Consider the following 15,369-nt stretch of genomic DNA (forward strand, 5'->3'; position numbering starts at 1 on the left):
TATCAGGTCACCCCTCATCCTCCATCGCTCCAAGGAGAAAAGGCCGAGATCACTCAACCTATTCTCATAAGGCATGCTCCCCAATCCAGGCAACATCCTTGTAATTCTCCTCTGCATCCTTTCTACGGCTTACATTTGAGCAAAAGTTCTAAGGAAGATTAAATTATAAAGTTTTTCAATAAAGTACTTGAATGAGAAATGAATAGGAATAATCAACTTCTATCACGAACAGAAAAAATACCTATTTATAAAGAAATTTTATATGCTTTCCCTATCACCTGTTGATATAGAGCCAACTATTGTTCATTCTTTAAGAAATTCTGCTTACAGTAAAGTAGCAGAGTATGAATTAAACAACCTACTTTGACTCCAGCCTTTGTGATAGAAATGGTCTGCTGCTCCATGGCTTCATGGATAGCCACTTGATCTCTTGTATCCATTTTATCAAATTCATCAATACAGCAAACACCCTAATAGAAAGAAACGCTCAGGTGAGTTCAATGAATTTGCTCAGTGAAGACTACAATAATTTTCAGCAATTATGATCTATGTGTTTAGCAGTTGTACAAGCAATTCTAAAAGGGGGGAAAAAAAAAATCACATCTATGACCCAGAACAAGTTTAAGAGTACCAGGACATGCATCAAATCACAGGATTTGCCATTTTATGGAGGGACACTCAGTAGGTCACGCACCATCTACGGTAAACAAAATGGACAGTTACCACTTTGGGTTGAGACTCTTCATTTGGACTATCTAGTCCAGATAAAGGATCTCAACCAGAAATCTTGACTGTCAAATTTTCTCCATAGATGGTGCCTAAGCTACTGAGTTCCATCAGATTGCGTTGTTCTATACAGTCGGCCCTCCTTCTCCTCGGGGAATTGGTTCCAGGACACCCCCGGATACCAAAATTCGCGGATGCTCAAGTCCCTTATTTAACATGTATCAGTGCGGTGGTCTTTAGGACCCAGTGGAACCCCGGACTTTATTTAACACGTTTCAGTGCGGTGGACATTAGAACCTGGTGGTGCAGCTCTGAATCCGCAGTGTTTCGGTTCACGAAAATAATCACGATTGAAAATAAGGTGGAAGTAATAATGCGATCGGAAAGAGATGAAATGCCATCGGTCACTGGAAAAGCGTTAGGCTACAGTCAGTTAACGATCGGAACAATTTTAATGGAGCGTGTGAAAGGCCCTGCCCTGATGAAAGCTACAATTATTACTAAGCAACGCAGTGGTTAAATTATTAAAATACACGTTTCTTAAGTGTTTTATATGCATAGAAATGTAAAATATGTACTATATACTAAGAAAATGTTTGACTAACTGATGCTAAATAATACTGGATCTACCTGTTCCAACTTCAGGACGGACTCAGGAATGGAACTCATTCATAACCAGGGACTGCCTGTACTTATAAGTCATTTCTAGATTACTTATAATACCTAATACAATGTAAATAGTTGTTATACTGTATTGTTTAGGGAATAATGACAAGAAAAAATAGTCTGTACACGCTCAAGCAACGGGTGCTGGAGATAGAACTTCCGGGTTTTCCCAATCTGCGGTTGGTTGAATCCGCGCATACGGAATCTGCAGACTGTATTTCAGCATCTGCAGTCTCCTGGGTCTCCATTAATCATGTTATGCTGGTTTTACAATTTCAGTAACTGAGGACCTCTTGTGGCAAGTGCCTAGCATTGCATTATACTCTGGGCAAATAAATGCTTGAAGATACACATCAGGTGCAGGGACGACTAGGGTTACCTCCCCTTCCCCTCCTGTACAATTTCAAAATCCATCAAGATACCAAAATGTTTACTATAGGAAGTGGACTGCAGTAATAAAGGTGCCCTTACATTATCAGCAAGCATCAATGCTCCAGCTTCAATGACAAATTCGTGTGACTCTTCATCTCTAACAACCGCAGCTGTCAGACCTGCAGCAGTACTAGCCTTGCCACTTGTGTACACAGCCCGAGGACTGAATTCTTCCACATGCCTGTTTTACCCAGAACAACATATTGGTCATGCAATTATCTTTAATTCACATATAATAAAACAAAAATATAGTTATATGTCAATCTTACATAGCAAGATGCTATTTAGAAATATATTCATTCCAATTACCCCTGGTTACATTGGCAATATCTGTTTGGGAGCTTTTTGGCATTAAACCTTTCATGCTAGGTAACACTGACCATGGGTAAAATGGAACACCAGAATCACAGCTGCAAAAGCATATCTTACACTGCAGAGTGAAACTGCAAAAAAAAAGTGCAAACTGATTGTTGTACTCTCCATTCTTCTTCCCTATTTAATCAAAATACACAAAATTACAGCTGCATAGCCTGCGTGAAACCTGCTGACAGGGCACAGACGAAAAGTTTTCAAACTGCATTTATTTAGCACAACTTACTTAAGGAATTGGCTCTTGGCTGTGCTTGGATCACCCACAATACAGACATTAATATCACCACGCAAAGAAGTACCCTCCATAGTCGTCTTTGGAACTCCACCAAAAAGCATAAGCAGAACTCCACGTTTTACTTCATCATTACCTAAAACAAAAAGAGGTTAAAAGATTACACTGAAAAATAACACTGTCAAACATTTTAAAAGTCAAAGTTACAAATATCACAATACTTAAGTCTGCAGAACTGGTTTGATACTACATTTATTCAACTATCTTTGTAACAATTCCAAGACAATTTCTGAGACTCACTGACTGATGACCCAAGAAAAGCTCCATCCAAATCATGGTAATTTATTTTGCAAATAATTTTTGTGAAGTGTTCAAGATGATATTTCTTACCGTGAATCGTGGGGAAGAGGCTCGTACAGAGATTGTGATACAGGTTCTTATCCTGACTCATTTCAAACACCTTCTCCCATTCCTGAACAGTCATCTGATTTTTAATACTTTCTGCAGTCTGTTCTTCTTCCCTCATTTCTTTGCCACCAAACTGTTTTTTTTCCCCAGAAAAAAAAAGTAAGTTTTTAGTCAGAAAGAAGATAGACAGCCTACATTAAGGAGATAAATATTAGTAAAGCACTGGAACTAAGGTGACAAATAATCAAAGTTAATTTCTTAAATTCACATATAATTTTTTTTAAATAACCAAAACTTGGGTATTATTAAGAACTAATTTAATCTAATCCAATTTAATAAGGTCTAAAGTCACTATGTGGACAAAAAGTGGCATATAATTCTGGAAGCTATTTCTTACTTTTATTAACTATCACTCCCCTCTTCCCCAAACAAAACTATTAACTCCTATTAACTTTAGTGTATAGGGTTAGGAGCTCAGATCTGATCACGATCACAAATTAGATGTAGGAGAAAGAAATGAACACACTATCAAGTTTTGATTTCAAGGGAACTTTTAACCAGCTTACACCATTGAAATTCACACTTCCACACAACCATAACTTTGGTCAGGTTACCACTAGACTTTGGAATTTAGATATGTTAAAAAGATACAAGGACAACACCTTGCCCACTACCCAAAGCAAACATAGAATTAATATTTAAAACTTTGGTTTAATACAATCAGGCACTGTACCAACTGTACTCTTAAAAAATAACTTGTACCATTAAAACCAGGGTACCATAACTTATTCAATTTAAGTAAGTATATGTACCCGTGGATTTGTTTGTGCCACATGACATGCCAGAAAAGCCAGTTTGTAGGACAGGTCACGAACGCCTAAAGCACGAAGACCTCTAACTCCTTCTGTTTCGTACCCATCAGCTCCCTTGACCCGAGAGCCAGTTTCAGCACGGATACCTGATGAAACAAAACTATTAAATAACTATGTAAAAAGATCAATATTCTTGCACAATTACTGTTTTAGACTGCTGTTGCAGTGAATATTTTTTATTCACAGATTGTAAACAACCATAGGGACTGATAGGTAAAAAGGTGGAGATCAATGCATAGAACTACAAGTTTTGTAAAACTTACAAAACTGAGCTGCAACTTCATCATTACCATGTTGTTAATTCCAAGCACCATCTTTGGTAAAAAATTATAACCACAGTTAGAAGTTAGACAATCAAACATACACTGTGCCACCAGGAAGAAATTTAACGACTGCAAATTCATTACCAAGGGTTAATTGTCAATACATTTGTGCTATCTATCTTAAATGTTCAAGAAGATCAATAACAAGCTGAAATGTTTTGGTAGTAATGTTTTTACTTTGTAAATTTACTAATAAAAAATAGAAGCTGCAAAGCTTCTAACTTCTGAATAAGGTGACTTGTGGATAGGAACACTTCAAAAGATTTCTCCATTCATTACGGGGTTGGATCTTCTTGGATTTGCCACCACAGTGACTTGGGCTAGCTGTGCAGAGCTAGCTCTCTGCATTCTCTGGTTTGGGTGGCATACTGCAGAGATCCTGTCTCTGACAGACGGACTACTCAGTCTTTGACATTCTCGGAATCTTGCCTATCTGATTAGCCACACATGAAGTTCAGCCTCTAGGTTTTTTTCTACCTTCAGTGCAATTTCTGATCAAATTACACCAAACCTCATGCCACAAGATGAATTAGTAAAGAAGCCTTTTAGTTTTTAAATCCAGCTGATATCCAAACATTTAAAAATTAAAACTGACAATAGTTTTGAAATACATTTTCATAAAACAGAAATGAAATAAATGTTAAAGTAAACTTTCCTACTTCATCAGCTGAAAATTCCCAGTGAATAGGGGACTTTCTCCAATTCAACAGGTCAAAATTGAGCTTTGATCAGGGGGACAATTCTCCTGAAATAATCCAGCAAGATGGGACTCTAACTCCACTTCAAAAGCACACACACCTGTCACTTGGAAAATCCTTGACTCCCAAGTCTATTTCAATCCAGGAATTACTTTCAATCAAGTATTTTCTTTTAGTCTTCACTACACTTAATAATCAAGTTGTAACTAAAATTTTGTTATTCTGCCAATCTCATCTGCAAAACAGTAGAGCATTTAGTCTTAACCAAATTCCAAGTTACTGAATACCTGGTGTAGCCAGCTGAGATACATCAGGAACCACAATAAGCATCCCTGTGAAGTCACATCTGTCACCAGCCTGCGCAGATTCCACAGCTTCTGCACGCAAGATAACTTCCACACTACGGGGAATGCTACCGCGGGGTAGCTCAGCCTGGGTTTCTTGGATACGAACCTACAAAGCAAAGCAACTTAATTTTTTTTTAACCATTTATATTACAGTACACTTTGCAAATGTTTTAGGCACCATAGATTTTTTTTAGTACAAATTTTGTTTTAGATGTTTAGTTTTTGTCTGCTGCATTAGTGTGTCAGTGGAAAAGAGCAAATTTTACATTTTTGGCATTCTTGTTCCATAGGACTTCTATTACATTTTCAGTTTAAATTTTGGCCCCCTGTAGCCATAACAAACCAGACAGCAACAGCAAACTAGACAGTGCTGCCGAGAACTTCTTTAGAGTTGAACGTATGCAATAATTCGTGTACATTGTAATAGCAAGAGTGAGAAAAGCCAAGATAAGCAGAGGCAAGTCTGAAAAGGAAACAAGTACAGAGAGACGTGAGAATATATATTCACATTCACTGAAAGCACTTGGGATTCAGGGCTAAATGAATTGAGAGCTGGAATACAATAGCAAGGAGACAATAAATAACAGGTTCAGCCACAACTGGGTCGTTGCGTCATGTTCAGGACCATAAAATTCAAAAATGATCTGAAGCTTTGAGTAGGTGCACTAGTACTCCCATTAAAATTCTCCCATCTTAGCATCACAGGATTCCTTTCAAAGAAATCTGATCATTTTACCAAATAACAAGCAGGAAATTTAAACTGAAATTTCATCTCACCTTCTGAAAGTCAACAAATCGTGACTTATTAGTATCCAACATAAATCTCCTCCTATTGGCACACACTGGATTTCTGCAGATATTAGGCTGTGTATACTTGAACTGCTGCTCGACATCCTTAACCACCGTTTGACAATCGAGGCACATAAATGTCCCACTGACCAACTCCGGGTGAACAGGATGGGTCCGAACAACCTGTCCACTAATGCGTAGCAGAGTTCCAATCCTAGCTGATGTTAGTTCTCGTATTCTGGATTACATAAATTGGTTGTTTTAGTATTTCATTATCTTTCTGAATGATTTTCAGCATGATCACCTCTAAGCTGCTATTTGTTATATTTCCATGAATTAGGTAGGATTAACTTTGACTACAGTAACAATTAAATAACCACACAGCCTCTGAACTTTGGTGGTTCATAACTGGCAATTTTTTTGACATTGCATATTAATCCCAATGACATACCAACACAGTTATAATTCACTGTTTAAAATATTACACTACTATAATAAATTTTCCATTGAAAAGGTGTGTATGGAAACCCAGCATATTCCTCTTCCTCCCCCACTTAAAAGTCAGTGGAAATATTGATTAAAGAACAGGTATGTTACTAACAATGAAAGTAGCACATTAATATTCCTGGATTTTTTACTAGAAAGTGGACAACAGAAAATGTACCTGGTGATGTGAAAGTACTCCAAATTCAAATCCTACCAGTCCTTAAAACACCTGCTAGTTATATCTAGCCAATTAAGATTAAACAAAACTCATGAAAATTAAATAGGTAGCGCTGTTATCACATTTAAAAAAAGATTCAAATGCAAATTTAAAAGCTGCTTAATCTCACAGTCCACTCAATTCAACTTTCACTTAACATCAAAAAAACTAAACAATTTATCTTACTTATGTCTGGCTGGCAAATCCTGAATTGCTACATAAAACTCCTTGTTTTGTGGAATATTTCCATGGTCTCTGGCAAAATTCCGAACAGCACGGCATAGATGCGGGTAAACTCTGAAAAAGAAAAAAGATTTTTGACTACTGAGCAGAAATAAATCAGAACCTCTGCTACTGGTAAAATATTCAAGATGAGTACTTTGAATTGGAATTTGGCTTTGTGAATTTACCCATGGATTTCCCGAGAGGCGCATTAGCAGATAGCCAACTGGGCTTTCCTACTTCAACCCAGGAAGCTAATTATCTTGATTTCTAAGAGTTTAAAGTCTCCAACAAAGTGCAACATGAGAACCAGTATTTAAGTTTATATAAATTTTAATATGGATTAATTTATCTTACCTATAAAATTCCTCCTGAATGGTTGTAGCTAGTTGCTGGTTATATTGCTCTAGATCCACAAAGCTTACAACAAGCGTGTTCCTTTCAGGGCGGATTAACTCCTCAGCATCGTGCAAATATTTAACTTCTCCATCACTGTTTTGGAATCTGAAAGAGAGAACAGTTCATTATGAAATCAAAAACACAGATTGTTATGTTGTAGTCACTTCTGGAACAGTGGGCATTTTTTGCCAGTAAGATGTGCTATGCAAGATCCTTAACTCTACACATTATCAATTCCATGTGTCGCACAATTTCATTAACAATACAAAAACTATAATTACTCATAATAGCCTTGTGATTACAGGGGAATGAATACAACTTAAAATATTACCACCATTAAGTAAAGGTTCACCACGTGACGGAGCAGGATTTGGGCTGAAGCAAGTGGCCTCGAACTGTTGTCCCATTGAACCACGACCCATTGCATCATAACATCAGGTCAAATAAGAGCAAGAAATGTTCCAAGGGTGCCACAATAAACACCCTTGACAGAATTAGAAAAAAAACAAAAATAAATGCATTCCAGTTGAAGGAATTCGATATCCATCACAGCGGGTGGCTCCAAACATCACAAAGGAAAATCCAAAAGGTCATAGTTAGACCGACCGACGATATTTTGTATTCAACTCGGCACCAGAGAGACATGAAACTATTTGATATCCTCACCAGTCTGCTTGTACTTCCACCCATCCTCAACTGCATTGGTAGCAAGGTGTGCAAAGTAGCATTTTCAGATTTGAACTTGCAAATTTGAAAGCCAGTATACCTTCCCTAAACTACCTTGAAAGTCCCCATGTCCTTTCTGCTCTATCAGTCAATATGATCATGGTTGATCTAAGACGGCCTCAAATCCTGGAGTGTCAGTCAGTTCCCCATTCATCCCTAATTCCTTGATCTTTCAAATGTTTATCTGTCATCACATTTAATGTCTCCACTACCCTCTGGGCAGAGAACTCCAGGCATTTACAGCCCTCTGGGAAGCACCACAGCTCAGTCTTGTAACTATATTCCCTTGCTTATAACTCTCCCAGGAGCAAAAACATTCAAATATCTATCCTGACTAGACCCACTTACAATGTTTTTATTAAGGTCACCTCTCATTCTTCCAAATCCCAAGGAATACCGATGGGAAATTGTTGAGGCCTCAGCACAGGTCCAAAGTTTACTGACTGATGACCTGACAATGATCATCAGCTAACCAAAGTATTACCCCCAATTTCCTACACTACCATTTTGCACAGTATCTTTTTACGTGACACCTTATTCAAAGATTTCTGAAATCCAAACACACTGTATTTACTGGCTACACTTTATACAGCTTGTTACATCCACAGAATACCAGAAAATTGGACAAACGTAATTTTCACTTCACAAAAGCACTACTAAATATCTACTTTCTAGATATCCTGCTATCGCTGTCTTTATCATGGAATTCAGCACTTCCCCAGTTACAAAAGCTATGCCATGAGGCCCGTTACACCTGATCAAGGATAGTTTGGTATGTGTAATATCCTCACTCCCTCAGCTGGGTCCACTGCAACGTGCATCACTTAGCAACGCCCAACATGCTGGAGGAAACTCGGCTGTATCTACAAAGGGAAACTGGCCTTTTAGTTCGGACCCTTCATCTGGGGTCAGACTCCAGCATTTGCAGTTTCTGCTCCCAACTTTCACCCGTATAGTCTCACTGACAAACCAGTTTCTCTCTCCGTTCTCCCGGCAAATTAAAATGTGGCTATATTCTAACTTTTTCTGAAACCTGACTACAGGCTTCTCGCTTCACATAAGTTGCCGGCTGAGTATTTCAGCATTTCCTGTTTACTCTCCCCAGACAATAGAGTTGTGGGAATTATCTTCAGTGGGAAGACCCACAGCAATACAAGAGAGCAGCAGTAACGGTCAGCAAACTCCGGTTTATTCAGAGCTATTCATACGACACAAAACCAAAATATAACGGATACAAAATGTCACGAGTACGAGTAGAAGTTTTGATAACTTTATTTGTGCTCACACTGGTCGTCCGCCAGCATGAAGCACGAACCAGCCAGAGTCTCGGGACCAGGGGGAAAGGCACCGGCCTCACCAGTCCCGGGACACGGCCAACAACCCCGGCGTTAACCATCCAGCCCGGCCCCGGGGCCTCTGGCTGAGCGCACCGCCCGCCCGCTTAAACACTCACTCCTCTAGGAAGTCCTGGAAGAGCTTCTGACATTTCTCCGCTAGCTCGTCCTTGACCTGCTGCCCGGCAGCGGCGACCACAGCCTCCCCCAGATCCATCGGCCAGCACCCTGACAAGCGAACGCACTCGCCGAAAATGCCGGCTTTCGCGCCACTGCACGTCACGTGCCCTCGTTCCCGCCAGCAGGCGCCCAATCCCCACGGCCGGCTCCCGACATGTGACCGTCCGCAGAGCCGCGGGAGGCGGGGTTCGAACGATGCCGCCACTCCTGACAGCCAAGCGAGTGGCACCTGCGGCCCAGCCAAATAGATAAAAGTATGGTGGAGTGGGACACCAACTACTGTCATAAAATAATAAACAGGATACTGGGGGAACTCAGTGGGTCAGACAGCATCTGTCGACATTTATCTCCAAAGCTGCGGCGTGTAACACTGAGTTCCTGCAGGAGATATTTTATATTGCTCCAGAGTCCCAACATCTGCAGTCTTGTGTCCCAACTGCAACAGTATCAGAATCAGGTGTAATATCACCTGCACAAGAAAAAAAATTATTATCACCACATTACAAAACTTAAATTCTTCTTCTGGGGGCATCCTTAGCAAATATATAAAACACTAAGTAACTGTAAACAAACTGCAGATGCTTATAATAAATAGCAATAAACAATGAGCATGAAATAACAAGATAAATAAGAGTCCTTAAATGAGTGTAGCTAGCCCCTTTTGCTCAAAATCCTGATGGTTGAGGAGTAGTAACTATTCTTGAACCTGGTGGTGCAAGTCCTGATGACAGCAGTGAGAAAAGATTATCGCCTGGGTGGTGAGGATCTTTGATGCTGGATGCTGCTTTATAGGAGTTTCTGCTCAAAAGCATTGGTGTTCCCATACCAGGCTGTAATGCAGCCAGTCAGCACACTTTCCACCACACATCTATAGAAGTTTTCCAAGGTTTTCAATAACATTCTGATTCTCCACAGATTCCTGAGGAAATAGAGGGACTGTTGTGCTTTCTTTGTAATTATTTTTAAATGTTGGGTCCAGAACAGGTCCTCTGAGATAGTGTCACACAGGAACTTAAAGCTAATGATCACCTTCACCTCTGATGACTACTGCCCTCTGGACCCCTGGTTTCCCTCTCCTGAAATCTACAATAACTGCCCTCGTCTTATTGACATTGAGTGAGCCAAGTTTGCAATCTCACTCCTGTATTCTCATTCATCACCCCCTTGTATGACACCACAGCGGTGTCATTGACAAACAAGAATTTGTTGTTACGCAGCAGCAGTACATTGCAATACATAATAATAAACAGAATATTATATATAATAGTTTAAATAAATAGTGCAAAAAGATAGAGAAAAAAGTAAAAAGTAGTGAGGTAGTGTTCATGGATTCAATATCTGATGGCAGAGGGGAAGAAGCTGTTCCTGAATCATTCAGTGTGTGCCTTCTGGCTCTTGTAGTGTCTACAGGCAAGCACTGACAACTAATGTAAAGTGGTGCCTATGGACAAGCAGCAACAGCAATCTGCAAAGCAAACAGCATTATGAAGGACCTCACACACCCCTCATACAAACTCTTCTCCCTCCTGCCATCTGGGAAAAGGCACTGAAGCATTCGGGCTCTCACAACCAGATTATGTAACAGTTTCTTCCCCCAAACCATCAGACTCCTCAATACCCAGAGCCTGGACTGACACCAACTTACTGCCCTCTACTGTGCCTATTGTCTTGTAATGCCTGCACTGTTTGGTGCACTTTATGCAGTCTTGGGTAGGTCTGTAGTCTAGTGTAGCTTTTGTATTGTTTTACATAGTGTAGTTTTTATATTGTTTCATGTAGCACCACAGTCCTGAAAAACGTTGTCTTGTTTTTCACTATGTACCGTGCCAGCAGTTATGGTCGAAATGACAATAAAAAGTGACTTGACTTGATAAAGTAATAAACAAGACACTAAGGACACAGTGGGTCAGGCAATATCTGGCAACATTTCAGGTCAATCCATTTCCTTCTGTAGAGCCTGCATCACTCATTGAGCTCGTCCAACAGATTGTCCTTTTGCTCCAGGGTCCAGCATCGGCTGTCTTGTGTCTCCAGCAGCAGCAGTAGTAGTGTTAACAGCCAAGTATCAACAACTGCTGTAAACTAGTGCCTATGGCCAAGGCCCAACTGCCGTGATGGCTCCTATGGCTAAACATCAACTCTGTGGGAATAGTTGTGTTCTTAACAAATAAAAAGCAGAGTAGGCAGTCAACCAAGCATTGGTAAATGGGATAAACCAAATGAGCACTGCATGGTAACCATGCACTCAGTGTGCCATGGGGCTGGCTTCCATGCTGTTTCAATCTATCTGTAGGCTGATTCTGTCTCCATGGGTTCCCAAAAAACTCTTGCACAGAGGACCCTTCACAAGGAAATTTCAGCCTGTTCATAGGTAAATTGTAAAACAACCTTGAAAATCAGAAACAAAAAACTGGAAATCAAAGATAACAATAGCTGGTGTTACGAAGGATGAACAGCTCTGATGGGCAGAAGGGTGCTGAGTTGCCCATGTCCCCCCCCCCCCCAGGAGAATCACAAACCGTTACTATACCGCTAATGAGAGAGAGTTGCAAGGGAAAACATGCTGGAACATCTGCTACAGTTAAGAGAGAGATAAAGCAGGGGGAGAGAGGCTTCTTGATTCACCATGTTATGACTTCTGAAAGACTTATGGCTTCTGAGAGGATTGTTTACCTTATACCATTCTGTTCATTAAAATTCCTCAGTGGACAGCCGGAGTGGGCTGGTTTGATGGACACAGCCATTCAAAATTGATGGACAACGGAGAACCTGCGAGTAGGGATAAAAGTGAGGTCTGGGGAGATACCCCTCAGACACATCAGGAGACACACTATTGAGCACTGGTTGAGTGTTGGAACCCATGTGAAGGTGTGGGGCATCGGAGACCGAACAAAGGATTGATCAGTTTAACTCACAGTGTTATAGCAGGGCTGGTGGGGGCTTGTGTGTGTGTCCACTCATGCCTGGGTGATGAGTCCACCACAGAAGAACGGTCTAGCTGAAGGACAGAAGGGTCATACCTGAATGGCCACAACACATCGACGGATCAAGATCGTAGAGGAAGGTTTGCCTGTCTGTAGCTGTTACTGCTCGCTTGCTCTCTCTCTCTCTCTTCAACAATTGCAACACAATGACCAACATCTACCTCAGCCCGTATGAACTGAACTTTATATTCACCCTTTTAAATTCATTATTCCCTAGACATCGATAGAGCTTGTTTATTATTGATTATTATTATAGCCACACTTTTAGGTTTATTGTTACTAATGTGTATTATCTATATATTTGCATTATTGATTTGTATATTTTACTAATAAACACTGTTCAAAAATAGTACCACCAGACTCCAACAGATACTTCTTTCTCTGCTGGTTAGACACCCAGTTACAGGGTACGTAACACTGGAAACATTGGCCGAGTCATGTAACAATTGTGGGAAGAGGAAGAATTAACATCTCTGATTGAATTCCCTTAATTTGAAAATTACCTTGTGCTCTCAGTTTCTATGAAGATCTTAGAGACTGTAGATACTAAAATCTGGATGAACACACAAGCTGCAAGAGGAAAGATGTTTCATTCCTCCCATTGATGCTGTAGCTGTAGAGTTGTAGGAACGGCAGAGAGCAAGCGATGGGATAAAACAGGTTAGTCTAATCCCAAGATACATCCCTAAGGTCTCACGTCTAAAGGAAAATCCCTTTCCCATCCATTCTCCTCCACTGTTGACTCTGCAACCTAAACCTACTGTCTTTTCTCAGTTCTGACAAGGGATCTCTGGTCTGAAATGTTAACTCTTCCTCTCATTGCAGATGCTGACTAATCTGCTGAGTATTTCCAGCATTTTCCGGTTCTATAGTGGGCTTACCCTGCTCATTGCTAACAGCAAAACATTGGGTCCTTATATTTCAGAGATACCTAGTTCAAGTTGTTCAAGCTAAAGTTTCAAATCAATGGCCCATCACCAATTCTGATGAAAAATTATCGATCTGAAATACTAACACTCTTTATCTCTGCGGAAGATAGATTCAGCCTGGCCTGCTGTTTATTTCCAGCATTTTTGTTTTTAAACTATAATTAGGTCAAGGGATTGGTCAATAAAGACGTAATCCTAGACATCTGAGGGGACCAAAGAACACACAGAAAAGATACTTGGCAAACAGTAAAGAACTGAATGATGGAAAAAAAGTTAAAGATGGTCTCAAAATATAGAAAATGTGCATCATTACAGGAATGTGGATTCCTTATCAGAAAACCTGTCACAACATTTGAAAAGCAAAGAATGTCTAGAGATCAATATGGATGGAAAAACAAAACAAATTAGAAAAATAAATAGTAAAAGTTTCTAAATATATTTAAAAGATCGAACAAGGGAGAGTTGAGTTTATTGAAAATGAGTCTAGAGAATTAATAATGAAAAGAAGGAAATAACAAATGAATTAAACATGTACATCAATTGAATATAATTCAAGTCCCAGAAATATCTGTAAATTGGGGTTTCAAAGGGGTGAAAGGAAGAACCCTTGGGAGAAAAATAATGAGAAAGTGGTTTGAGATTGAGCTTGCATCCTCATGGACTTCATTTCAGAGGATCTGTCCTGGGCCAGCACTTATTAAAAAAAGCACAACCGTGCCTCTAGTTCCTTCGGAGTGTTGCAAAGATTCGGCATGACATCAAAATCTTTCAAGGACTCTTTTCATGTTCTTGATGTTTATTGCTTATTTATTTATTATTTCTTTGTTTTTGTATTTGCACACTTGTTGTCTTGAGCACACTGATTGAACACCCAAGTTATTACATTGATTTTATTATGGTTATTATTCTATTGTAGATTAAATACACCCACAGAAAGGAATCTCAGGGTTATATATTATGACATATATTTACTTCGATAATAAATTTACTTTGAATTTTGACTTCATCTTGGGGTCTTAAAAGTAGTAATTTGGACTATAGAACAATAGGATTGAAAATCAACAAACAAGATACATTATTCTTGTTTGAGTAAAACTTTGAACCCACTTATTCAAACGAGAGAAAGAAAACAGGAACATGCAGGCTAACACCCACCATAGTGAAATTATTAGAAGCTATCACTGCAGATCTTAGAACATTCAGATATGGTCAGGCAAAGTCTACGTGATTCTGTGAAATGAAAATCTGCTTTAACCAAGCTCTTAGAGTTCTTTGCTAAGATTAATGGAAGCTGGTGATTTTCCCATATGTAGATTTCCAAGTGATAAGATAGCATATGAAAGGTTATTGTAGAAAATAAAGGATCATCATGGAAGCATTAAGATATTAGTGTGGATTGAAGACTGGTTGAAAGATTGTACAAATTCTGGCAAATGGAGTATAATGCAGGAAATTGTTCACTTTCGCACAAAAGATATTTTTTATGGTTGCACCCTTTATGAAATTGGCCACCTTAATGTTTCCATTAATTCTCTCACTTTAACTGCACCCCTCCTAACATCCAGTAGTCTGCTTGCAGAGGACCAAATCCAATCCAAATCTGCTGATGAAGGCATTGATTTTGTTTGGAGAACTGACCTCTTTCTTTTATTGACAAACACAAGAAAATCTGTGGATGCTGGAAATCAAAAGCAGCACACACAAAATGCTGGAGGAACTCGACAGGCTAGGCAGCATCAATGGAAAAGAGTATACCGTTGATGTTATGTGCCGGGACCGTTTCTGAGGACTGAATGAAGCCAAATGCACATTTCTTGACACCTTCCCATACCTCCCTTTAGATTATCTGACAGTCACTGAACTGATTTCATCCGGAGATCACCCTTTTCTCCAGTTTCCAATTATCATTGATTCCCAAATGCCATGCAACTTCCTGCCCAAGATAGTAAGTAGGATGATTCTGGTTAACTCATTGTTTCAACCTGTTCTTGTCCCTTAATGCTAATTTGTTCCTCCTCTGTACAGTT

The 15,369-nt window shown here is 39.6% G+C and overlaps 1 protein-coding gene across 1 annotated transcript in view; it reads right to left on the reverse strand.

Moving 5' to 3' along the window:
• Nucleotides 1-9,542, reverse strand: part of LOC132394283 (DNA replication licensing factor MCM6-like) — a 28,340-nt gene extending 18,798 nt beyond the window's left edge. The window contains exons 1-10 of the mRNA XM_059970232.1: nucleotides 9,369-9,542; nucleotides 7,148-7,294; nucleotides 6,755-6,865; nucleotides 5,854-6,103; nucleotides 5,017-5,182; nucleotides 3,649-3,794; nucleotides 2,819-2,969; nucleotides 2,423-2,564; nucleotides 1,864-2,005; nucleotides 363-470 (exon numbers count right to left, since the gene is read on the reverse strand). Coding sequence (XP_059826215.1) covers nucleotides 363-470; nucleotides 1,864-2,005; nucleotides 2,423-2,564; nucleotides 2,819-2,969; nucleotides 3,649-3,794; nucleotides 5,017-5,182; nucleotides 5,854-6,103; nucleotides 6,755-6,865; nucleotides 7,148-7,294; nucleotides 9,369-9,466 — 1,461 coding nt within the window. The 5' untranslated portion in view covers nucleotides 9,467-9,542. The remainder of the gene's footprint in view (nucleotides 1-362; nucleotides 471-1,863; nucleotides 2,006-2,422; nucleotides 2,565-2,818; nucleotides 2,970-3,648; nucleotides 3,795-5,016; nucleotides 5,183-5,853; nucleotides 6,104-6,754; nucleotides 6,866-7,147; nucleotides 7,295-9,368) is intronic.
• Nucleotides 9,543-15,369: the final 5,827 nt, after the last annotated feature.

This window comes from Hypanus sabinus, chromosome 5 (genome assembly GCF_030144855.1).
Source record: "Hypanus sabinus isolate sHypSab1 chromosome 5, sHypSab1.hap1, whole genome shotgun sequence".
In the NCBI taxonomy this organism is placed as follows: domain Eukaryota; kingdom Metazoa; phylum Chordata; class Chondrichthyes; order Myliobatiformes; family Dasyatidae; genus Hypanus; species Hypanus sabinus.